General features: G+C 45.8%; 1 protein-coding gene across 4 annotated transcripts in view; it reads right to left on the bottom strand.

Annotated features, from left to right (window-relative positions):
- CRHR2 (corticotropin releasing hormone receptor 2) overlaps window positions 1-25,139 on the bottom strand; it is a 260,488-nt gene that overhangs the window by 215,767 nt on the left and 19,582 nt on the right. For 3 of the 4 annotated variants that reach the window (XM_034759884.1, XM_034759887.1, XM_034759885.1), the window contains exon 2: window positions 12,204-12,297. In XM_034759884.1, coding sequence (XP_034615775.1) covers window positions 12,204-12,297 — 94 coding nt within the window. Of the gene's footprint in view, window positions 1-6,135; window positions 6,271-12,203; window positions 12,298-25,139 lie in introns of those variants that run through there. The other variant, XM_034759889.1, reaches the window with a different exon arrangement.

Below are 25,139 nucleotides of genomic sequence, written 5' to 3'. Positions count from 1 at the left end.
AAGTTCTCCATTTTTCAGTAGCCCAGACACAAGCAAGTGCTTCTTTTGCAACTGTAGAATATTTTCTCTCAGCATTACTTAGTGTCCTTGAAGCAAATGCAACAGTCCTCTCTGTGTTGTCCTCATGAAGTTGTGTGAGGACAGCCCCAAGTCCATAATCAGAAGCATCAGTAGTTACAATTGTGGGCAATGCGGGACTGAATAATGCAAGTACTGGACTATGTACAATCAAGTCTTTCACCCTTTCGAAACTAACTTGTGCATCCGTTGTCCACACTAAGGTTGAACTTCTCCGTAGTAATTCTCGTAACGGTTCAATGACAGAAGCATAATTGGGAATGAATTTTGCATACCAGGAGGTAAGACCCACGAAGGAACGTAAGGTTTGCAAATCTGTTGGAGGAGGAGCATTTGAAATTGCCAGGATATGATCTGGATCAGGTTTTAGTCCAGCCTGTGAAATTGTATGCCCCAGAAAGGAGAGTTCAGTTTGTCTAAATTTGCATTTAGATCTATTGAGCTTGAGGCCTTCTTTGCTGATGCAGTTTAGTACAGACTGCAGGTTATTGTCATGCTCCTCAGTAGTATTTCCAAACACAATAATATAATCCAAATAGCACTGAACTCCATGTTGATTCTTCAGAATCAATGACATCATTTTTTGAAAGGCACTTGGGGCTGATGCGAGACCGTATGGAACACGTTTAAAATGAAATAGTCCCTCGTGTGTAATAAATGCTGTGAGGTCTCTATTATGTTCATGCAACATAACCTGGTGGTATTTGCTCTGCAAATCAAGAGTAGAAAACATCTTTGCTCCACGGAGTTCTGCAAATACTTCCTCTATGTGAGGAAGAGGATGGCTGTCAATCACAATAGCTTTATTTGGCTCCCTTAAGTCCACACAAAGGTGAATGTCTCCACCCTTGTCTTGCATCTGAAGAAGTGAGGTTCTTACCCACGAAAGCTTATGCTCCCAATACTTCTGTTAGTCTTAAAGGTGCCACAGGACCCTCTGTTGCTTTTTACACCCTTCTTCTGCCTCACTACTATAGGTGAAACCCATTCTGAGGAGTTAATCTCTTCAATAATGTCCTTTTGAACAAGTTTTCTAAGTTCCTCTGAAACAGCTTCCCTGACTGAAAATGGTAAGCGCCGTAATTTCTGTCATACAAGCAACACATTATTCCGCATTTTAACTTTATGCAGAAACCCATAAGCACAACCGAGTTTCTCCTCAACCTGGAGTTGGGTCCCAGCTGAAACTGGTGTGTGTACCGCAAGAGTGCTTTGCTGAGGAAGATCAATCGTCCATTAACTACCCTGAGATTTAAAGCAGCTAATAAATCTCTGCCAAGGATAGGAGTGCCTTTGTGGACAATGTAGAACTCCACAGTTACACAGCGATCACCAAAAGTAACTATTGCTGGCAGGCAGCCATGTACTGGAATATGGTTTTTCAAATAGCACACCATGTGAAGTTTGGGTTCAGTAAGAGGCACATCTTTAAAGTAACGCAAATAGATGGAATCAGGTAGTATAGATACTGCTGAGCCAGTGTCCAACATTAGCTGAATAGAGTGTGATTTGCCTGAGGGTATGGCAGAAACATTTACAGTGCACTTTAACTGTTCTGGAATATGTGCAGTAGTGATTTTGTCTGCACTCAGCACAGTAACATCTGGTATTGTAACTGCATGCGCCTGTTGATTGAACTGGCTACTGCGACATACTTTAGCAAAATGCCTAATCTTTTTGCAATGATTGCACTGAGCTACTTTTCCTGGACATCCTGTGTAGCTTGCAAGATGTTGTGGGGATCCACAGTGAAAGCATGCTTTTACTGTATTTTGCATTTGCTGATTCAGTGGCTTTTCATTCGTTTTCCTTTTGCAATTGTTTGTCTGCAGTGATAGTGAACTTTTCTGCAAAGGAGTCACAGCCTGGACTGGGCCTCCTGTACCCTGGCTCATTATTTTGGCTTCAGCTGTAGCTGACTCAATCTGAGTAGCCATGGTTATTGCTTTTTCTAGTGTAAGTTGTGGTTCTAGAAGTAAGTGTTCTCTTACACGAAGCACTGTTGTTTTCTCAATGAGCTGGTCTCTAATCATCTCATCTGCCATATTCCCAAAGTCACAAGTTACAATCAGACTCCTCAGGGAAGCCATATACTGCATTATAGTGTTCCCTGGTTTCTGCTCACGCTGGCGAAATCTGTAGCGATTAGCTACTACATTCACTTTTGGCACAAAAAAGTTCTTTGCAGAGTGAGTGCAGTCTCATATTTATCATCTGCAAGGGGAAAAGTGTAGCATATACCTGCCCTTCTGCTCCAAGGCAGTGGATTAGCAGAGCACGCTTTCTTACTTCAGAAATCTCTGTCGCACCGACTGCAAGCAGATAAGTCTCAAACATACGGATCCAGGCAGTAAAAGCAATTGGAGGCTCACCTGGGCTTTGCAGAAAGGGTGCAGGTGGGTTCAGAGGCAGAAGATCCATCCTCGTTGCCAAAATGTTGCATCCACCAAGCAAAGTATTAACAACTTCAACAGAACTTTATTTACAGGGGAAGTCTCTTTTCCAAGCTGTAGCTGCACACTCTGTAACTCTCCCAGCCTCCTCAACTCCTCCCCCCTCCTTCCTGTTTCCTGTCCTTTCAGTCTCCCAACAGCCAGTGCTCCCAGTTCTAATAATCACATGCAGCATCTAAACACCACAATTCCTTTCCTGTCCTTTACCCTTGGGCCCCCTCCCCAATATTCTGCACACAATTATAACAAGACAAATTGTTGGGATGTGTTCATTACTATTGTGCAGAGGACAGACGCAGCATTATTATTAATCTAAGCAAGTGGTGCCCTCTCCCCCCAGTGCCATCTTGAGGGACCTATGAGAAGCAGTTGCCACTGGCACCAGCCTAAACGCACCAGCTGAGGTAAATGACAATGTAAAAGGTTTGCCTGGCAAGGCTGACAATCAGTGGCTTCAGAGAGAAGAAAGATTCTGCCCAGGAGCCGCCCTCAAAATGTCTGCCGAGCCTGGGTGTCCGACACAGATAGCGGATCAAAGAAGAGGAGAAAGTAACTGCGTCAGGAGCCTGAGAGTGACGTGCTAGGGTAAGTGCTGTATATAATCGTTCATTAGCCCGTTCGTTTATAAGCCGACTCCCCAAGATGGTTAGGTAAAAATAGCAAAAACTGTACAACCCTTTCATAAGCGGACCCTGTATTTCAGGGGTTGGCAAACTTTGGCTCCTGGACAGTTAGGGTAAGCCTTGAGCGGGCCTGGACGTTTTGTTTACCTGGAGTGTTCACAGGCATGGAGCCCCTCAGCTCCCAGTGGCGTGGTTTGCCGTTCCCAGCCAATGCGAGCAGCTCGCATTGGCTGGGAACAGCAAACCGCGGCCACAGAGAGCTGAGGGGCTCCATGCCTGCAGATGTTCTAGGTAAACAAAACGACAATGTATTAGATATTCAATTCAATGATTCCATAGAGTTTAAAATCATCAAATTTTGGTGTAGACCCGTGTATAAGCCGACCCCCGCTCTTTGATGCGTCACTTTTTTACCAAAAATATTTGGCTTATGAACAAGTGTATACAGTAATTGCACTCTCAGGATAAGCCACCACATGGACGGGGCTGCCCAAATACTTCCACTAAGCCAGGACAAGCCCAGTAGTCAGAGGACGGGAGTTGGCAGCAATGGCTGTTACATGGCTAAATACCTTGTAGGATCTGGGCCTCAGCTTCCAGCAGGAGGAGACAAGCAGGCAAGTTCAGCGAGCAGGCAGAAAGCGTGAGACTTCTCTGCCCTCAGCATGTGGCCACGTGTCATTCCAAATGGCCACATTGTCAGAAATGCTCACCCCATGCGAAGTGCAGCAGCTTCTGATCAGTCAGATGGGGACATTGCTATCATCAGCGCAGTGCCACTGGAGAGCATGGTGCTTTGTAGACATGTAAGAAAGTCAAGTTCCTTGCCCCCAAATAGCTGATACCATGCAACGTACCAGAATAAATAGAGTTCCCTTGACAGTCTTTCCTCTGTGGTTATAAATATATAGCAAGTTTCAGAGGCCTGGGAATCATAATCCACTGAAAGACTGGAGCAGTCTGACACTAATAGTGTAGCAGATAGCAGAGAGCCACCGGGTAGGTCTACACTTACCCGGTAGTTCGGCGGCGAGCGATTCGAACTTCCGGGTTTGACTTATCGCGTCTTGTCTGGACGCGATAAGTCGAACCCGGAAGTGCTCGCCGTCGACTGCGGTACTCCAGCTCGGCGAGAGGAGTACCGCGGAGTCGACGGGGGAGCCTGCCTGCCGCGTGTGGACCGAGGTAAGTTCAAACTAAGGTACTTCGAACTTCAGCTACGTTATTCACGTAGCTGAAGTTGTGTACCTTAGTTTGAATTAGGGGGTTAGTGTAGACCAGGCCGACCATCTCTTTTGGGGGGAGTAAAACCTTTACACTGCATCCTGCATTCACAGCACTAGTGAAGCCAAAAGAATTACACCGAGATTCTCTTTTCTGGCCAATGCATCAGTCTCCAGAATCTCTTGCCAGAGCAGAATATCTCCAGTTCCATAAATGGAACCAGCTGCCAGAATGCACATTTAACCCACCGGTGAGTGTGTGCTACAGATCTGCCTTCTGGACTTGATCTACAGAGGCTAGGAGGCTAGTACAGCCCCAGGTAAGGTGCCCTAGCTCAAGCAACAGCTACTCTTGCTTTTAGCTTGAGAGGTTCCTGGTTCAATCGCCAGAGTTGTAGCCAAGATGGGGGCTACCACAGGTGGCAGAACTGAGTAAAGGAAGCCAGCACTGTGAATTTGGAGCAAATCTGCACGGTGCCGTGCTGGTCTGGGACACAATGCTACACTGAACTATTTGCTTATACAGGTCTATCTTACATATTTCCAAGCTGTTGATATTTGATGTCCATAGAGGCTGCAACCAAATGCATCGAATGAACGACTCGGGGGAGGGTGATGGACACCAATCAAATTAGTGGCATATTGGCCAAGTGTTGGACCGAGCAATATCATTTTAAATGTACTTGGTGTGCATAAACACACAAGTGTAAAACAATCCAGATGAAAGAATAAAGTCCTTTGTGCTGTGGGTGAAAGATTCCCAGCCGGTGAGGGCGATTCCACAAATTAAACTGGCCTGGATGGATACGCAGTAAACAAAGCCCCGCTATTGTTTGGATAGAACTGCGAGTGACTGGGAATCGCTTAAAAATGGAACTGGACACAGGGTCTGCAGTGTCAATTATCTCCTGGAAGGATTGTAAAAGGCTATTTAAAGCCATCCCCAGTTGTGCACAGCTACAGTCTGTCTTGGGACATATTCAAAACAAGACACACAGCTAGGGCAAGGCCTCTACATTGAGGCTGAATACAAAGGTCTGAAATGCTGGTTACGTCTATTTGTTGTGGAGTCACAGGGACATCTGGCTGTACCTTTGGAAATTAGATTGGAATGACATCAAAGCAGGGCCATAAACACACAGTTATAATAATACCCAGCTCTTGCATGGCATTTTTCATCAGCAGATCTCAAAGTGCTCTATCAAGGTCAATATTGTTATCTATATTTTACAAATGGGGAAACTGAGGCACAGAGGGGCAAGTGACTTGTCCCAGCTCACCCAGCAAGCAAGCTGGGAATAAGACTGAGGTCTTCCAATGCCAGTGCTCTATCCACTACTCCACATTGCCTCCCCTCAGCCCTGGAAGTGATGATCTTTTAATGTAGGCTCATGAAGCTATTGTGAAGGGAGAGAGGGGAGAACACATATCCCTTCCCTCTCCATTCCATTATCCACGGCTACCAACTTGTGTTGGAAGATCTGTGCTCCAGGCCATCTAGAACAAAGGAGCTGTTTTTAATAACAAAACATTGATAAACAAATTGAAAAGATGCCCAAAGGACAGACAGTGTGTCAGCAGCAGTGTGAGTCAGGGGTGAAGCCTGGGGGGAAGGGGCGGGGCAGGTCCTCTGGTCCTCTGGGGAAGCAGCAGGGAAGGGGAGGTTCTGGTGAGTAAACTTCTGTGCTACACCTCTTACAGGTGTAGCCTATGCCTTGCAGCCCAGAGGAAAGAGGGGCTAATGTGTCTTTAAGTTACCTTTCCGCACCCTTCCAATCCTGGGCTGTTCTGAGGTGGAGACACTCCTGAGGTAACTCAGAACAACATGGGTAGGCCCCAGGGGCTGTGGTCACCTCCCAGGGCTACCACATCAGATGCAGCCCTGTCCAGAATCTCTGCAGCATTGCATGCTGCCCTGACACATCCCCTCCCACACAGACCTAGACCTGTCATACTGCTCACACGCGGGATTGTGAAGGGCCAAAATCCATGTGCTGTTTATGTAAAAACCTGATACAGACCATGTCAGCTCTTTTTACAGGCCCAAAGTCCAGAGTTTGGTCAAGAGGCCAGAGGCCCAGTAAACAGTGAACAATATTAGCTAAGAGAAGCAGCGCAAACAAAAGACAACCTTGCTTTTTACTAAGATAAGCTTGGTCAGCACAATGCCAGAAGGGGACCAATCATTGGCACTTTTATCTGAAGTTGCAAACAGGCCAAAGGAATGGAAGGAGGCCATTAGGTTTGTGTCCACTCCTCTGGCAGAGGAGGTGGCCATACTCTCCCCACACATCAACCTTGAGTTTATGGAAGAGGTTCAAGCATCTCAGTATGAGAGATGACATCCTCCCTCCTGCTTCCCACAGATACCAGTGCCTGCCTTTAGAAGCACAAATGAGCAACATGGAAAACAATTTCTATTGCCAGGTACTTTTCAAATGTCTTTTTATTTTAACCCCCAGGTATGTACCTGTTGGACAATCAGAAGGGCTACCTCATTCCTATGGAACTCAAATCAGAATTCAACATATATATTTTATACTAATATACTTTATACATTGTTTAAAGAAAAACACCTTTGTACTAATTGTATGTTACTTGTTAACCTGAAACCAGGGGCAGAGACATTATGTAATCTTTGACTATTGGCTATTGTGCTTATCTTGTCTTGCTGCTAGACCTACCCAGGGGCTCGGGACCACCCACCCTGTCACTTTCCTCCGCCTATGAAAAATCCATATAATCCTTTGTAATCAATTGTTTTGCAGTGCCTCTGAGCCTAATAAGCAAAGTGACACTCCGCCAGCACTGCGCGTAATAAACCCACGTGCTTGACTCTACACGGTGTCCATTTTGTTCCTTCAGATTGCAAGAGGGGCCTCAGGAGACGGCCTTACAGCTGTCTTCTGCAGCAGTTGCAGCAAGGGAATCCTCCCCCTGCCAGAACTGGAGATGGAAGAGCCTCTTAATGCTGCTCCAGATCTTTGACCTAACATAAGAGGAGGGAGCACAGGTGAGATCTGCAGGAAGTGATACACGTGAGCAGTTCACTAGTGATAGGGTTACCATACGTCCGGATTTTCCCAGACATGTCCGGCTTTTTGGGCTCCAAATCCCCGTCCGGGGGGAAATCCCCAAAAGCCGGACATGTCCGGGAAAATCGAGACATGCGGGGCCAGCGGTGCTGGGGCAGGGGCCGGGGCCGGGCCAGCGGTGCCGAGCCGGGGGCCGGGGGCTGGGCAGGTGGTGCCGAGCCGGGGGCCGGGGGCTGGGCAGGTGGTGCCGAGCCGGGGGCCGGGGACCAGCAGTGCTGGGTGGGCCGGGGGTGCTTGGCCGGGGGCTGGCCCAGGGCCGGCACCCCAGGGCCCAAGCCAACCCAGGCTGGAGACGCCGGGTGGGCCAGACTGGGCCGCGCCTCCTCCCCCCACTAGCCCCCCTTACCTGCTTCAGGCTTCCCGCAAATCAAATGTTCGTGGGAAGCAGGGGAGGGGGCGGAGTTGGGGCGGGGACTTTGGGGAAGGGGTGGAGTTGGGGTGTGGGCGTGGGCGGGGCTGGGGGCGGGGCCGGGGCCCCGTGGAGTGTCCTCCTTTTGGACACTCAAAATACGGTAACCCTAGCTAGTGATAGCACAGTTTACTTCAGCAAAATGTCAGAAATTCATTAAGTTAAATGGAATGACACATCTAACCACAAACCCATACTATCTGTCCTCCAGTGGCTTGGAAGAAAAGTGTATTCAACCACTATACACAGAATAACAGCCAATGAAGTGAAAAAGGCCCTCTCAGGAAAAAGAAACTTGGCCACCTCATCTAGACAGAAACACTCCAGGCAGCAGCACTGGCCAGCCACCATCTGTTTTATTTTTTGGACGACTCTGATTTTCAGCTGGATCTCCTCAAACCAGACCTTTGAGGATTCATTTAAAGGTCAAAAGAAGCTGCCAGAAACAACATGCCATATTGCACAAATTGCACATGGGCCAAAATGTGCGGGCAAGAGACTTCCATGGAGACCAAAAATGCATCGGAAGTGCTCCTTGGCCTTTGGTGTACACAGTAAAGGCCAAAGATGACAAGATCGGGTGCAAAGACACAGGGGGGGATTTTCAGAGGTGGTTCAGGGAGTTGGGGGCCCATCTCCCATTGAATTTCAATGGGATCTGGGTGCCTTGCCTCCCATGGGTTCTTTTGAAAATCCTGGCGTGTGTGTGGCACATCCATACTTGTAGCCAACGTATTACAGAGACTCCTTGATTATCAGTGGCTACATCAGCTGAGTTACAACAGCGAAATCAAGCTACTTTGGCAGTTTCCCCTTTGCATGCAGAAACAGAGCAAGAACTACATACATCCCACCTTGAGCTGATACAGGCCTGGTCTACACTTAAAATTGATACTGGCCTAGATAGATGGCCGTAGAGACACAGATAAGTCAACCTCCGCGCAGACACAGCTCTTCCTACAGAAGAATACTTCTGCTAGCATCGTTCAGGGAGGTAGGTGATGGTACTACACCAGCAGAAAAACTCCTTCTGTGGGCAAACGCTGTAGCCTCACAAGGGGGCTATGCGAGCATAGGCATTGTAGTGCAGGCATGGCCACAGTGCAGCAGTGTCAATACATTTCCCCGAAGGAGACAAGGCCAGGTGACCTAGGGATTTTTTCCAAGAAGCAATACCCACTAAGAGGAGCGCCGTTTACCCTCCCCTCTTAAAAAGGCTTTGGTCCCAGGTAAACACATTTAGACTCTACTTACAGTGCCATTTATTCAGCGTAGCACAGAACTTACGCCCGGGTGACGTTACAAAAAGGCAGTTCTCACCATTGCTTCATTATACGTAGCGAGAAAGTTTTTTTGAAAGCGAAGCATAAAGGTGGTGCCAGTGTGGTGCCATGGGAGTGACCCACCTTAATTCCCTCTCCCCCCTCCCCCCGCTGAGGCAACATTGGGTACAATTTAACAGCCCAGGCCAAGGAGAAGCCAACGCATGCTAACAAATTAGCACGTCCTCTTTTACCAGGGTTTCGGGACAGGAACAATCACAATACACAGTTTACAAGGTCCTTACCACAGAACCCTGGTACAGCATTCCCAAACTTAAAATTCACCAAACAGAGTAGCTGAGTTTAGTAGGACTAATCTCCTGCCACCCAGAAGAGGAAACCCCCACATGTTACACCATGCACAACTTCTACTCCCCTTCAGCTTCATTTTCCTGTTTATATAGCCCAGCCCCAGGGCAGAGCCTCCTTGAGTACACTCAGGCATCATAGAATCATAGAAGATTAGGGTTGGAAGAGACCTCAGGAGGTCATCTAGTCCAACCCCCAAGCTGAAGACTCCAGCTTGTCCTTTAAAGGGGCAGTACACACTTTCATGTGAAGTTAGCAGTTCTGCGGGGAGGAAACTCAGATATTGGACTGTTACAGAGCTCTCGTGACTGAGCGACAGATAAGGTAGACCAAACAAGGATTTTCATATGGATTGTTCTCCATGGTTCTTAATAAAGTTTATTCAAGATACTTGTATGGGGGGGGGGGGTGTCTGAGTGTGAGTATGTGTGTGAGTGAGAGAGAAAGCGCGCCCCAAGAAAGTTTAAGGAGTACGTACTAGAGCCGAGGGTGGTGTGTTACATAAAAGTAGTAAGTTGGATGGCTTCATTATAGATTGAAAGTCTGGTTAGTTCCGAGGCTGGTGTTTTGCTGATACCTTATAATGAGGATCCATGGTCAACTAGGTTCTCCTGATTTGCCTTCTGTATCTTCTATTGTCCCCTCTCTCTTTAAAATGCTGTTTCAATAGTGGAAATCTGCTTTATAAGTTTTGCTATATTCATGCCTTGCATAAAGAGCCCAGAACATTATTTATGCCAGCAATTAAGAAGTGACTTGTTTGCCAACATCTCAGACTGGCTGGTGTGAAATTTAATTTGTGCAATTAAATCCATGGATGGGGAAGCATGAAATGCCCATTATGAATTAATGGCAAGTTTTATTGTAATACTTAAAATAATATTCAAGAGGCAAAGGACACCTGAATGAAGTATTCAAAATTATGAAAGATATCAAGAAAACGGATCGGTCTTTCCTTTGTACTTTGTCTCATACTATGGAAGAGTAAGGACATTTCATGAAATAAATGACTGGTAAATTGATATTAAAAAAAAATAGCAGTACATTGCATAAAGCATAGAAGGTAATGCCACAAAGTGCAGAATTCAATGTTGCTGCTGGATGCAGGTCATTGCACACATTTATATGCAAACTAAGGTACAGCTAAGGCAATAAGTGGATCACCCATTACTGTCAGGAGGATATTGTTGGGCGTGCGGGCACACACAGTGAGGCATGACTGGCTATGTGTATCATAGAGGGGATTTTACCTTCCTCTTGAGCACCAGGTGTTGGTCATTTCCTGAGTGTAGCAGGGTGGTTACCCGCTTCTGCCCTAAAGGGCTTGAAATCAGCCCTGAGAGAGGGCTGTGGCAGGGAAAAGCTGGGCTACGCCCCAATCAGGCCACAGCTGGCCTGTATAAAAAGGCTGTGAGCCAGAGGCCCAAGGGTTTCTCTCTGCCTTCAGAGAGAGAGGGGCCTGGTTACTGGGAAGCTCAGGGTGCCTAGAGTGAAGCAGGGCTGGCAACTCCCCAGGCTGCAGGGCCTTGTCCAAGGCCCCACAGAGGCACTGGGTTGCAGAGAGAGGCAGCAGGTCCAGACCTAACCTTGCCTATGACGAGTGGCTGACACTGCAGTCTGCCCCAGGCTGCAGGGGCAAGTTGGTAACTGGCAGTAGCCTATGACTGAGGCGAGGTAGGAATAGGGGGTGGGGGTTCCCCTGGGTGGGGAGACCCTGAGACTGTGGGGGTATTGCCATGGGGCAGCACCCCAAACACAAGGGGCACTGGGTCCTGGGAGGGACAAGGGGGCCAGTGGCAGCGGGACACTGGCCTGCAGAGGGCGCTCCAGAGGCTGGAAGAGCTAATTCCCAAGACGACCAGCAGGAGGTGCCACAGGGGTGAGTCCCACACACGCTTACACTGAGGCATGAGACCTGATCAGGGGCTGGTCTACACTCCCGCTTCAGTCACTGTAACTTATGTCGCTCAGGGATGTGAAGACGCCACCCCCCTGAGCGACACAAGTTACATCGACCTAAGCGGCAGGAGCCTCTCTCCCTCCGACATAGTTTCCACCTCTCACGGAGGTGGAGTAATTATGCCGATCGGAGAGCTGTGCTGGTGTAGCACGGTAGGGTAGACTAGCCCTAAATGGTAACTTCTATGTTCCTCCACATTTAAAAAAGATTCTCATATCATTTCAAACTTCTCCATTATACTCTATCGTGGTGCGTGCCTCATATTGGTCCTCTGTCCCACACTGAAAAGCTAGAGTTAGAATCTGAGGGCTGAGAACTGGCTCACCACATTTAGGTTCTGAAGTTACAGAAAAGAGTCAGCTCCCAGTTTGCGCCACAGTTTGGTGTCCAGGAGTAAGTGTGGGCACCGTTCACAGCACTTCAGTGTCTCACTGCTTGGTTTGGTACAATCAGACTGATAGATGTTTAAGGGCTATGTAGTCCTCCTGGAGTGATTGGTACCTTCCAAATCATGCCTGCAGTTGTTTCCAGGAATATAAAATCTGAGGGCCCTGCTCAAAAACCAAACCCTTATAGACTGTTGCTGCTAAGAGGACCCAGGTGACTCAGCTATGTTTATCTCTGTAGGGATATACAATAATGGATTGAGGGCATTTTTGAATGCTCTCTGACGGCAGTGATAGGCAGCAGTGTAAAAACTGACTGTGGGTAGAAGTGAACGGAGTATATACCTGTGACATTGTAGTGAGCTGACAACGCTTCACAATACCTTTCCAGCAGAACAGACAAGGGCAGGCTCACAGAGGATTCACAGTGCAGAACTAACTAGATGAACAAAAGGAAAAGGAAAAAAAAAACACACAATAAATATTTATACTTAACAAGCAGCAAGAGAAGGACAGAATTCTCTCTCCTGGGAGCATGATAATAATACGTGGCACTTTTATAGCAGTTTCAACTTATAGAAGCATAGAATATTAGGGTTGAAAGAGACCTCAGGAGGTCATCTAGTCCAACATCCTGCTCAAAGCAGGACCAACACCAACTAAATCATCCCAGCCATGGTTTATCAATTGTGCAATTGTGGGTGAAGGCACTCCTGGGAGTTAGCAAATCAATACAGGGATCACTTCCACCCCTCAGTAAAATGCAGCCACCTCTGAAGCGGAGCGTGGCAGCTGTTTAACAGAGTACAGCAACAACACTACACAACAGTGTAGGATAGGACATGAAGAATATTGTATCCCCCTGAACCAACAGGGGGAACTTAATGACTGCAGAATGGAAGTACGATAGTTTTTATCATGGAGTCTTTAATGTCGACATGTGGTCAGAGCTTCCTCTGAATGAGCGTTCCCGGACATCATCAGCCAGCTGTCCTCCAAACAGCTATCCTTCTCTTTGAAAAAAGGACTATCTGCCTATTTCCCCCTTTAGAGTGCTAAAACTGTCTCCCCGGTACTTAAAATCCCCAAGGACAAAGTCAGGATTCCTGCACGGCTCATTTCTACATCGTCAGTGATACTGTCAGGGGCACTTTCAGGAAAAGTCACAGGTTTGTTATGGGGGGAAGAATAAGAGTCACAGAACGGTACTGGGAGACCGCCAGCCCTCATGGCCATTCATCTATCTTCACTTGAACAAACAAAATCGGAATAAGTTACAGTTAAGGAAGAGCTTGGTGTACCAAACAAGCAACCTACACAGCTGAGATATGATGTAGAGAGTAATTTCACTTGTAAGTCTTCTTGCAGCAAGAGGCATGGGGTTGTAATACATTCCTTCTCCATCTCACTAGCCCCATGTAAACTAAAGCTGCACAGCTCTCTCTTCTCTAATAGGTCACCTATTACTTAAGTAGCAGCTAGAGGGGGAGGGATAACTCAGTGGTTTGAGCTTTGGCCTATTAAACCCAGGGTCGTGAGTTCAATCTTTGAGGGGACCACTTAGAGATCTGGGCAAAAATCAATACTTGGTCCTGCTAGTGAAGGCAGGGGGCTGGACTCCATGACCTTTCAGGGTCCCTTCCAGTTCTGGGAGATGGGTATATCTCCATATATTTTATTTATTATTAGGGTGTGAAAAGGTAGCAACAAATGGGTCTCTTGCACTGATGAATTTAGCAAGCTGCTTATGCTAGTATCCATTGGTAGATATTAGCTGAAGTGATTTAACTTCAAATTGTTCAAAGCCATACAACATGGGATAGAACTTTGCTTATCCTCCTAACAAGACAATATTTCTTTAGACAGCTGACAACCCCCTCCCCCAGGATTTTAAGGAATACACTTAATACTGAGGCCAAAGAATCGAATCTCATTTTCACCCCCAAAAGGGAAATGAATTACTGCACATTGCAGGCTCAGCAGAGGTAGCTCCCAGAACAATACCTGTACATGATCAGTAGATGGCAGCCAGTTTTTAATACTTCAGGGAATAATAGCATTGCTACTGAATGCCATAACAGAAAGGGAGAATTAAAATATTCAAAAGTGACAAATTACTGACAGACACCGCTGGGCCATGAAATCAAACCTTTCTGACTCTTTATGAGGGTATATAATGCCTTGATAACTCACAAAATGCCTTTGATCTTCTATTTAAGCCGAGTGCCACACACAGCTCTGACTCAGGGAAAATAACATATCCATTGATGGTTTATATTACATTTATGGGCTTCAAAATGTGTTCAGTGATTGTAAAACACCCTCTGTATTACTGACTTCCTTGTTGCATAACAAGGAGAAATGGAATAAATGATGGTGAAAATATGAACTCCTCAGGAACATTAATACATTAAAAACTTTCATTCCTTTTAAAATAGCTTTATATTTTTTTCTTGGTATTTTTCAAAATGAAAATTCTTTAAACAAACAAACGAACAAAAACAAACAAACCCCTTCCAACATTTTTATTCTGATTTTGACATCACTAAATAACAAAATTATTCTGCATCAACAATAAATAATACATACTTTGTACAGTGCTTTCCTCCAGTAGATCTCAAAGTGCTTTGCAAAAGAGGCCAGTATCATTATTAGGGCCCTACCAAATTCCGGGTCGATTTTGGTCAATTTCACAGTCATAGGATTTTAAAAATGGTAAATTTCATGATTTCAGCTATTAAAATCTGGAATTTCACAGTGTTGTAATTGTAGGGGGTCCTGACCCAGTAAGGAGTGTGTGTGTGTGGAGAAGGTTATTATGGGGGCGCGGGGGGGGGGGGGGGGTTGTGGTACTGCTACCCTTACTTCTGCGCTGCTACTGGTGGTGGCGCTGCCTGGGAGTCCAGGGGAGACCAGATTTCATGGTCTATGACGCGTTTTTCATGGCTGTGACTTTGGTATGGCCCAAATCATTATCTCCATTTTACAGATGGGGAAAGTGAGGCACAGAGCAGTGAAGTGACTTACCTAATATCATCAGGAGGCCAGTCAGTTTATATCCATTTGTTCTTGTGTCCACATTAGTACTGAGCTTAAATAATTCCTCTCCCTCCCTGGTATTTATCCCTCTGATATATTTATAGAGAGCAATCATATCTCCCCTCAGCCTTCTTTTGGTTAGGCTAAACAAGCCAAGCTCTTTGAGTCTCCTTTCATAAGACAGGTTTTCCATTCCTCGGATCATCCTAGTAGCCCTTCTCTGAACCTGTTCCAGTTTGAATTCATCCTTCTTAAACATAGGAGACCAGAACTGTACACAGTATTCCAGATGAGGTCTCACCAGTGCCTTGTATAACGGTACTAACACCTCCTTATCTCTACTGGAAATACCTCGCTGATGCATCCCAAGAACACACTAGCTTTTTTCACGGCCATATCACATTGGCAGCTCATAGTCATCCTGTGATCAACCAATATTCTGAGGTCCTTCATCTCCTCTGTTACTTCCAACGGATGAGTTTCCAGCTTATAACAAAAATTCTTGTTATTAATCCCTAAATGAATGACCTGGCACTTTTCACTATTAAATTTCATCCCATTACTATTACTCCAGTTTACAAGGTCATTCAGATCTTCCTGTGTGATATCCCGGTCCTTCTCTGTATTGGCAATACCTCCCAGTTTTGTGTCATCTGCAAACTTTATTAGCACACTCCCACTTTTTGTGCCAAGGTCAGTAATAAAAAGATTAAATAAGATTGGTCCCAAAACCGATCCCTGAGGAACTCCACTAGTAACCTCTCTCCAGCCTGACAGTTCACCTTTCAATATGACCCGTTGTAGACTCCCCTTTAACCAGTTCCTTATCCACCTTTCAGTTTTCATATTGATCCCCATCTTTTCCAATTTAACTAATAATTCCCCATGTGGAACTGTATCAAATGCCTTACTGAAATCGAGGTAAATTAGATCCACTGTGTTTCCTTTGTCTAAAAAATCTGTTACCTTCTCAAAGAAGGAGATCAGGTTGGTTTGGCATGATCTACCTTTTGTAAAACCATGTTGTATTTTGTCCCACTTACCATTGACCTCAATGTCCTTAAGTACTTTCTCCTTCAAAAATTTTTCCAAGACCTTGCATACTACAGAAGTCAAACTAACAGGCCTGTAGTTACCCGGATCACTTCTTTTTCCTTTCTTAAAAATAGGAACTATGTTAGCAATTCTCCAGTCATATGGTACAACCCCTGAGTTTACAGATTCATTAAAAATTCTTGCTAATAGGCTTGAAATTTCATGTGCCAGTTCCTTTAATATTCTTGGATGAAGATTATCTGGGCCCCCCGATTTAGTCCCATTAAGCTGTTCGAGTTTGGCTTCTACCTCGAATGTGGTAATATCTACCTCCATTTAGACTTGAAATTAGACGAAGGTTTCTAACCGTCAGAGGAGTGAAGTTCTGGAACAGACTTCCAAGGGGAGCAGTGGGGGCAAAAGACATATCTGGCTTCAAGACTAAGCTTGATAAGTTTATGGAGGGGGATGGTATGATGGGATAGCCAAATTTTGGCAATTAATTGATCTTTGACTATTAGCGGTAAATATGCCCAATGGCCTGTGATGGGATGTTAGAGGCAGTGGGATCTGAGTTACTACAGAGAATTCTTTCCTGGGTGTCTGGCGGGTGAGTCTTGCCCACATGCTCAGGGTTTAGCTGATCACCATATTTGAGGTCGGGAAGGAATTTTCCTTCAGGACAGATTGGCAGAGGCCCTGGGAGGTTTTCGCCTTCCTCTGCAGCGTGGGGCCCGGGTCACTTGCTGGAGGATTCTCTGCACCTTGAAGTCTTTAAACCATGATTTGAGGACTTTAGTAGCTCAGACATAGGTCAGGGGTTTATTACAGGAGTGGATGGGTGAGATTCTGTGGCCTGTGTTGTGCAGGAGGTCAGACTAGACGATCATCATGGTCCCTTCTGACCTCAAAGTCTACAACTCTATGACTCTATGAAGGAGCCAGGAATAGAAGACAGGCCTCCTGAGTCCCCATCAAATAGGCCACACTACCTCCCTGTAGTGGTACTGGAATAATTGAAGCCATGTAGCAGACCTGGGTTTTACTTCAAGGGCTTGGTTTAGATAGTATCAGGGGGTAGCCGTGTTAGTCTGTATCCACAAAAACAACGAGGAGTCCGGTGGCACCTTAAAGACTAACAGATTTATTTGGGCATAAGCTTTTGTGGGTGAAAAAACCCACTTCTTCAGATGCATGGAGTGAAAATTACAGCTGCAGGTATTATTATATTGACACGGGAAGAGAAAGGAGTTACTTTACAAGTGGAGAATGAGTGATGACAAGGCCAATTCAGTCAGGGTGAATGTGGCCTGCTCCCAATAATTGATGAGGAGGTGTCAATATCAAGAGAGGGGAAATTGCTTTTGTAGTAAGCCAGCCACTCCCAGTCCCTATTCAAGCCCAAATTAATGGTATTAAATTTGCAAATGAAAAGGGCCGGCCCACAACATTTTGGCACCTGAGGTGGGGAGCTCAAATGACGCTCCCATTCCCCCCCTCGCTTTGGCCAAACCTTTGAAAGGTCTCAATTCTGCCTTCTTCCAGTTCTACTCCTCTCATGTTACTGCTCTGCTACCTACCCCAATAAAGGAGAACTAACAACTTAAAATGCCTTGTTCAAAAATTTTAAGTAACACTTAACTTTCAAATGCCTGAACAGCAAATGTAACTTTTCTTGTCTGCATAGTAAACACTGGCATTTTTATCTATTTGAATAATCAAAGTGGTGCTTTCCGTGCCTTCTTGATTGCAAAGATTTGAACTGCTTCCTTCTGAAGGTCCACAGTCTGGGCCAGCTCATGCTCTGTTGAGATGGTTGCAAGGCCGACCAGCCTCTCCTGTGTCATTGTGGAACATAGATGTGTTTTTATTAACTTCAGCTTGGAGAAGCTGCGTTCTCCACTGGCAATTGTTACAGGAAGAGTTAGAAGTATGTGCAGAACAACAAAAACATTTGGAAAGAGGATGGTCATCTTATTTGTGCACATATATTCCAGAACGGCCTTTGGAGCTGAAATATATCTTGAAAGGGCTTTCAATACATCACCTAAATGACTCACATCAATATCGTGCATGACATCATGTGTCAACACTGTTTCTAGTGCCTTGCATTGCTGGTGTAGGTCTTCTTCAGGTATAGTGAGGAGTTTTGGAATATCATACAACATCCCAAATATACTGCTGTGTTCCTTGAGCTGCATGAAACGTTCTTCAATTGACTGTATTGCACAATCTAGCACCTGGTTAAAGAATTCCACTTTGAATTGTTGTTTGGGGTCTCTTATGGGATTATCCCGTGCCTCGTAATCAAAATGTCTTCTTCTTTGGTGACTCTTGTATTCTTGAATGGGTGGGAAAATAGCTTCAGTGTGTAGTTCCTTTGCCAACTTCTGTGCACTCTTCAGAACGTTTTGAAATCCCTCATCTGACCGGTAAGACTGTAGGTATGACTTTGCTTTGTCCAGTTCTCCCATTGCTCCAGATATATCGAGGTCAACACCTTGAAATCTCTTGCTTACAACATTTATTTCAAACAGTATGTCATGCCACAACACTAAGTCACACAGAAATTTGGAGTTATGTATGTTTCTGGTGATTCCACTTCCCTCTGCCACCGTTCTCCCATGAACAGTTCCTGTCATAGCATTATCCTCCATAATGGCAACTATGGCATCATCTATCTTCCCAATTTGGTGTTTGATAGGCTTTATTGCCTCCACTCGACTTTCCCATCATGTGGCACTCAGTGGTTTCAGTGTCAGAGAGGAAGTTCCCAGATGTTGCTTCAAAATTTGCCATCGATGAGTTGATGCAGAGTAAAATACATAGCTGCTTTGAATTACATTAAAAAATTCAGCCGTCTCACTAGAAGCTGATGCTGCATCACTGACCACCACGTTTAATGAATGAGAACTGCATGGGACAAAAAATGCTCGAGGGTTTAACTCTCGGATCCGTGTCTGCACTCCTTTGTTCTTTCCTCTTGTGTTGGCACCATTATCGTAGCCCTGACCTCTCATGTCAGCTATCGCAATTCCCGTATCTTCCAGATTTTTAAGAAGCATATTTGTCATACCAGCTCCTGTAGTATCATCAATATCAATCAATTCTAGAAAATGCTCTGTGACAGTCACCATTGCAGGAACATTTTCACTAGGTTCTGTTGTTGTTACAAAACACACCATTAAAGTCATTTGTTCCGTATGGCTGATGTCAGGTGTGCAGTCCAGAATAACAGAGTAATATCGTGTTGGCTTCAGATCTGCCACAATCTTCTGTTTGACTTTTGTTGCCAGTAACTGTATGATCTCATTTTGAATTGTTTTTCCAAGGTAGTGGTGTGTGTACATTTCTTGGGTGGTGACTCTTCTTAGATGCTCCTGGAGTACAGCATCAAACTCAGCCATCAGCTCCACAATTTTAAGGAAGTTTCCATTGTTTGGCACATACAGCTGATCTGAAGTACCATGCAGTGCTAGGTTTTGGGTAGCAAGCATTCTCACAATAGCAACGAGCCTTTTCAGAACATTTTGCCAGTAAAGAGACTCTGATGCAATCTTCTCTTGATGCTGATCATATATGGTGGCCTTTAACCTTAGTCTCATCTCAAACTCTTTCCACCTATGGAAAGCTCTCCGGTGATTTGCTGCCTTCTCATGGCATGCCAGATTTCTAACCAGATTTTTCCAGTCCTTTGTTCCTGTAGAATCCAATGTGGCTGGAACATTAGACTGGAAGAGTTTGCAACAAAAACGGTATGCAGCATTTTGGGTTTTTGAGTACATAAGCCATGGCCTCTCCACTTTGTCACCATTGGGGTTTTCACGCCAGTAATGTGTTGGATGGAAACTTCTATTTTCATTGTCTTTGGGGAACATAAAGTTTTTCACTTGCTGTACAAGAAAGTCCCTCACGCTACTGCTCAAGTGGGTCCACAGTCCTGGATCATCTAGACTTAAGGAACTAAACTCAGCAGCAGCTGTTTCTTGCGCCTCCACCACACTCTTCTCTGATCCACACTTTTCTTCAGAAATGTGCATAGCTACATCCATTTGAGATGGAGATATGGATGCTGCAGTAGATGCCAGGTCACCTGCACTCTGACTAACTGGAAGATCAGGCATCTCCTCACCACTCACATCCTCACTGGGGCCAGAAGGCTCACCGTGAACATTTGTGTCTGTGTATCTCAGGAGAGCTCCTTCCTGCTTAGATAGAAAAGCTTCCTTTCTTTTTCTGAATGCTGCCCCAGGGGGGCATTTTCTTCTTTCACTCATGACTGCTGTTCTGTGCCAGCAATAGTGGCTCTCAACACTCAGTTGAAGGGAACAAATAAGCAGGCTGGTAGCAGGGCCTGAGTGAGGGAAGATATCAGCGTCTTAAGGGCCTAACTGGCTCCTACTACTTCAGTTGACTGCCTGTTCTCCTCAAGTGGGGGATTCAGGGAAGCAGCAGGAGACAGGAAGCTCCCTGAGAAGCTGGTGTTAATCAGTCCAGGCTCCTGGGGGTGCTAGAGAGGTACATAAGACGATCCTCCTCCTCTCTCTCCCTGCAGCTCCTGCTGCTTTCTGTTATTCCCTCTCACCTTTTCTCCTGCCTGCCTGTTATGTCTCTTGTGCCCTCCTTCCTCCAGCACAGCACTCCACCATCTTTGTGCATCTAGAGCAGAGAGAATACATATGCACCTGCAGCAGACACAATTTTCTACACTCTAGGTCCTAGTGCCCTCCCACCCCCTACTCCCACAGTCTGGCACCTGAGGCGGCCACCTCAGTTCGCCTCATGGTAAGGCCAGTCCTGCCCAAATAAATCTGTTAGTCTTTAAGGTGCCACTGGACTCCTCATTGTTTTTTTGGTTTAGATAATGTACTATAAATACACTGTATGTGCAGCTGTCCAATTTTTGTGAGACAACAGGAGAGTCCAGACAGCATTAGGGATTTCACAATATGTGTAGGAACAAAAAGGTTGAATGTCATGTTTGTTTTAGGATCAACTTTTGGTTCACTTGGCTGGTCGGGAAAAAATCCTTGCACAGATGTTATATTACTTTTGCTTTCATTTCTAGCCCAGTTAGCCTAATAAATGGGCTTCTTGTGTGTGACTTTGATTTAGCAATAAATAAATAAAGAAAGAAATAAAGGAAAAGTATAAAATTTGCAAAGGAACACACAGAAAAGTACAGATGGGAAAGCTGGTAAAATAACTCATAACTTCAGAAGAAAAAGTCTTCAGCCATGTAGTATTTTAAAGATACAGAGGGGTGGGAATGATTGTATGAACATCCAAATATTAAATGTTTTCAATTATTAAAATATTAATCTGTTCTAGCCCCATTTTAAGAGAGAAAGCAAATATTGAAATTCCTTTCTCCAGAAAAACACTGCTGAAGACTCTTGCCTATCTTCTTGCAATCCATTCACTGAAAGGCTCTTAGACTCAGACCTATTTTCTTTGTATTTTGAAAAACAACCTTCCTTGGATGCTTGGGCAGAGACAGTATTTTCTGTCCTACAAGACAGAACATTTATGCAGCAAGTCCAAGCAGAGGGGTAGTTTCCAGTGTTCAGACTCTTTCTGGGAGCATAGATTGAGTTTAGTTATGTCTGAAAGAATGAAACTTGAGCTGACTTGGTCCTACAGCTATAATTGCTCCACTGAGAATATTTGAATGCTATAGGTATCGACTGGAAGGTCTAGTTTAATAGGCTGTAGGGGGAGATTTTGACAGCCCAGCAAAAAATCTCAGCCACTGCCAGTAACTGGAATATCAACTGTTAGACTGATTGCCAAAAGCAGCTAAGCTATAAGGCCTCTGCAGCAACCTTAGCATAATTAGGCAAGCCAGGAGGAGATGGGGTGACCATAAGGGTGACCTGTGCCAACCTGTCTTGCTTCTTTTAAACTACTAAAGTATGCAGTTTTGAAAAACAGAAAGTCTGTTTATATTTGACTTCTGGTGTGTGTTTGTCAGGGCCCATGAGACTGCGGACTCTGCAAAAACATATCTGTTCAACGAATGGCTGGAAACTTCCTGTTTAACTCTTGCTTAACATTTTTTGGGGGGCGGGGGGTTGTTTGTTTGTTGTGGTATTTTTTGGATTGACAACTATGTCACACTAACATGCATAAAAGGGGAGAAAAGTCTGAGTTAGACTTCATGGACCCATTTTAAGATCCCCAGCAGCAGATGGAAGGCTGGCTACCAGAAGCCTGTTGCTGAACCGCTCAAACACCACTCCAGACTTTGGGGTAAATATAGGTTTGGGGCGCTTTACTAGCCTGGTGCGGATGCGTGTATGTGCTTGAGACCAAATAAAGTAAAAGCTTTAAGTGAAAGCACTCTTGTTTGCACTATTTGGGGGGGTTCCAAAGAGGATGGAGCTCAGCTGTTCTCAGTGGTGGCAGATGACAGAACAAGGAGCAATGGTCTCAAGTTGCAGTGGGGGAGGTCTAGGTTGGATATTAGGAAACACTATTTCACTAGGAGGGTGGTGAAGCACTGGAATGCGTTACCTAGGGAGGTGGTGGAGTCTCCTTCCTTGGAGGTTTTTAAGGCCCGGCTTGACAAAGCCCTGGCTGGGATGATTTAGTTGGGAATTGGTCCTGCTTTGAGCAGGGGGTTGGACTAGATGACCTTCTGAGGTCCCGTCCAACCCTGATATTCTATGATTCGATGATTCCATTTATACCAACCACTTATCAAATGGATGTGCTGTGTCCCCATTGATTTATATCCTGACACTGACTCGCAGACAGTACAATCATCAAGAGCTTTGGGTTCAGAAAACCCCAGGTAACAAGGCCAAATTCATGTTTGGTGCACTGCCACTGAATTTGACTGCTTCTGTTTCAAGATATATGGCTGTGCAGCCTCAGTTGGAGGCCCCCGTGGGGCCAGATCCAGCCCAGTGACATCCTCTGTGTTGCCCGCCTTTTACTTTTTGAATTTTTTTAGCCTATTGAAATTCCCCTCTCTGAAGACAAAGTCCCCAATTCCGAATTCTTCCCTCCTTGTACTGCCACAGGAATATCTTTGTGCCTCCCTAGTTCTGGGACCAACGAGGGCTCCCCTTTCCACCCATTTAAGCTTCAGATATTAGCGTATAAGATTAGGTGCCAATCCTGATGCTGGATCTATGCAGGCATACCCCTGGGACCATGTGGAGTTTCACTGAAGGCAAAGGAGCTGTGCTCAGATCCCGATGCAAGACTGGAACCTTCAATGATCAAGGCTCCAACAAGCAGTACCCTTCCATTTGTTACAAAGAAGACATTTATACTACATTATATGCAAAAAAATATAGATCATGATTAGAGCTGGGCAAATAACTGATTTTTTGGATCAGCCTGAAACAAAAAAATTCAATTTTTTCAACAAACATTAAAAAATAAAAAATAATCAATTTAAAGTTGAACAAACATAAAAATGGCCATACTGGGTCAGACCAATGTTCCATCTAGGCCAGTATCCTGTCTCTGACACTGGCCAGTACCAGAGCTTCACTGGGAGTGTACAGAACAGGGTAGTTGGAGAGATTCACCCTGTTTTCCCCTTCCAGCTTTTGGCAGTCAGAGGTTTAGGGTCGCCCCAAGCATGGGGTTGTGTCCATGACCATCTTGGCTAATTGCCATTGATGGATCTATCCTCCATGAACTTATCTAGTTCATTTTTGAACTCAGTTATACTTTGGCCCTCCCAGCATCCTCTGGCAATGAGTTCCACAGATTGACTGTGCACTGTGTGAAGAGGTACTTCCTTTTGTTTGTTTTAAACCTACTGCATATTAATTTCATCAGGTGTCCTCTGGTTTTTGTATTGTGGGAAAGGGTAAATAACATGTCTCTATTTACTTTTCCCACACCATTTATAATTTGATAGAATTCTATCATATCCCCCCTTAGTTGTAAAAACCCAAGTACTCCTGTTCTTTTTCCTAATCTCTTAGTCTCTCCTCATATGGAAGCTGTTCCATACTCTTGATCAATTCTGTTACCTTGAATCTCTGAATCTTCCTAGTCCCACTATATCATTTTTTTGAGATGGGGCAACCAGAACAGGACACAGAGTCCAAGCTGTGGGCACAACATAGATTTATACAGTGGCATTATGATATTTTCCATCTTATTTTCTATCCCTTTCCCAATAGTTCCTAACTTACTGTACTCCTGAGGGAATTCTGCACCAAAAAATAAAAATTCTGCAAATTTTATTTGTCAATAAATAAACGTGGAGGCTCCAGCATGGCAGTGGGGAGTAGATCACGCTGCGGCCCCCTAACCCGGGACATGGACTCGGCGGTAAGATTGTACCCGACCCTGACAAGCACAGTCCTGCCCCAGAAACACCTCAGGCCCTGCCCCTCCACAGGTGCACCAAGATAGTAAGCAAGAGGGACAGAGTCTCACATGAACGCCCAGCCCAGGCCACCGATTCAGCTGTGGAGCAGGCAGGCAGGATCCAAGTGTGGAGAGGCTTAGTGTGGAGGGGATCCGGCTGTGGGGTGAGAGGTTTTGTGTGGGGCAATCTGGGTGCAGACGGCTCGGGGGGGTCTGGGTGCAGGGGGGAATCTGGATGCACAGGGTCTTGTTGCGGAGTTCCGGGTGCAGGGGAAATGGGACTCTGTGGGGCATCCAGATGAAGGTGGTTGGGGCTCATTGGGGGGGTCTGAGGGTGGAGGCATTGGGGTTGGCAGGAGGGTCTGGGTGTGGGGCAAGTGGGGTTTGTTGGGTGGAGGTCCGGGTGCAGCTGGTTGGGGCTCAGTGGGGTGGAAGTTCGAGTGCAGGGGGTGGTCTGGGTGCAGGGCGGCTCTGGAGGCATGGAGGTTGGGCAGATGGGAGAGCAGCTCCCTGTACAGTGACCCTTCCCCCTGCGGCTGAGGAGCAATGGGTGCAGGAAGCTGTGGGGGAAGAGCTTCATGCAGCTGGGGAAGGTTTCTGGGGGTGGATTGTACCTGGCCCCGGCCCCGACCCTGGACACTCCTTGCAAGGGAAGAGGAAGTCCCGTCTTCCCCCTCCCCCAGCCCAGCCAGGACTAGCAGCTGAGCCCAGCGCAGGATAGGAGCCACCTGCCAGGGTGTCCTCAGCCCTGCCCTCTCCCCGCACGGTGATTTACCTCTTTGCTGACTGCTCCAGGTGCCCAAAATGATGCACCCGCACTGCTGGGGAGGGGCACATGACCGCTCTTGTGGCTTTCCTTTGCTTCTC

Source organism: Trachemys scripta, chromosome 2 (assembly GCF_013100865.1).
Source record: "Trachemys scripta elegans isolate TJP31775 chromosome 2, CAS_Tse_1.0, whole genome shotgun sequence".
Lineage (NCBI taxonomy): Eukaryota > Metazoa > Chordata > Testudines > Emydidae > Trachemys > Trachemys scripta.
The sequence above is the reverse complement of the archived record's forward strand: the minus strand, read 5'-3'. Positions and strand labels throughout refer to the sequence as shown.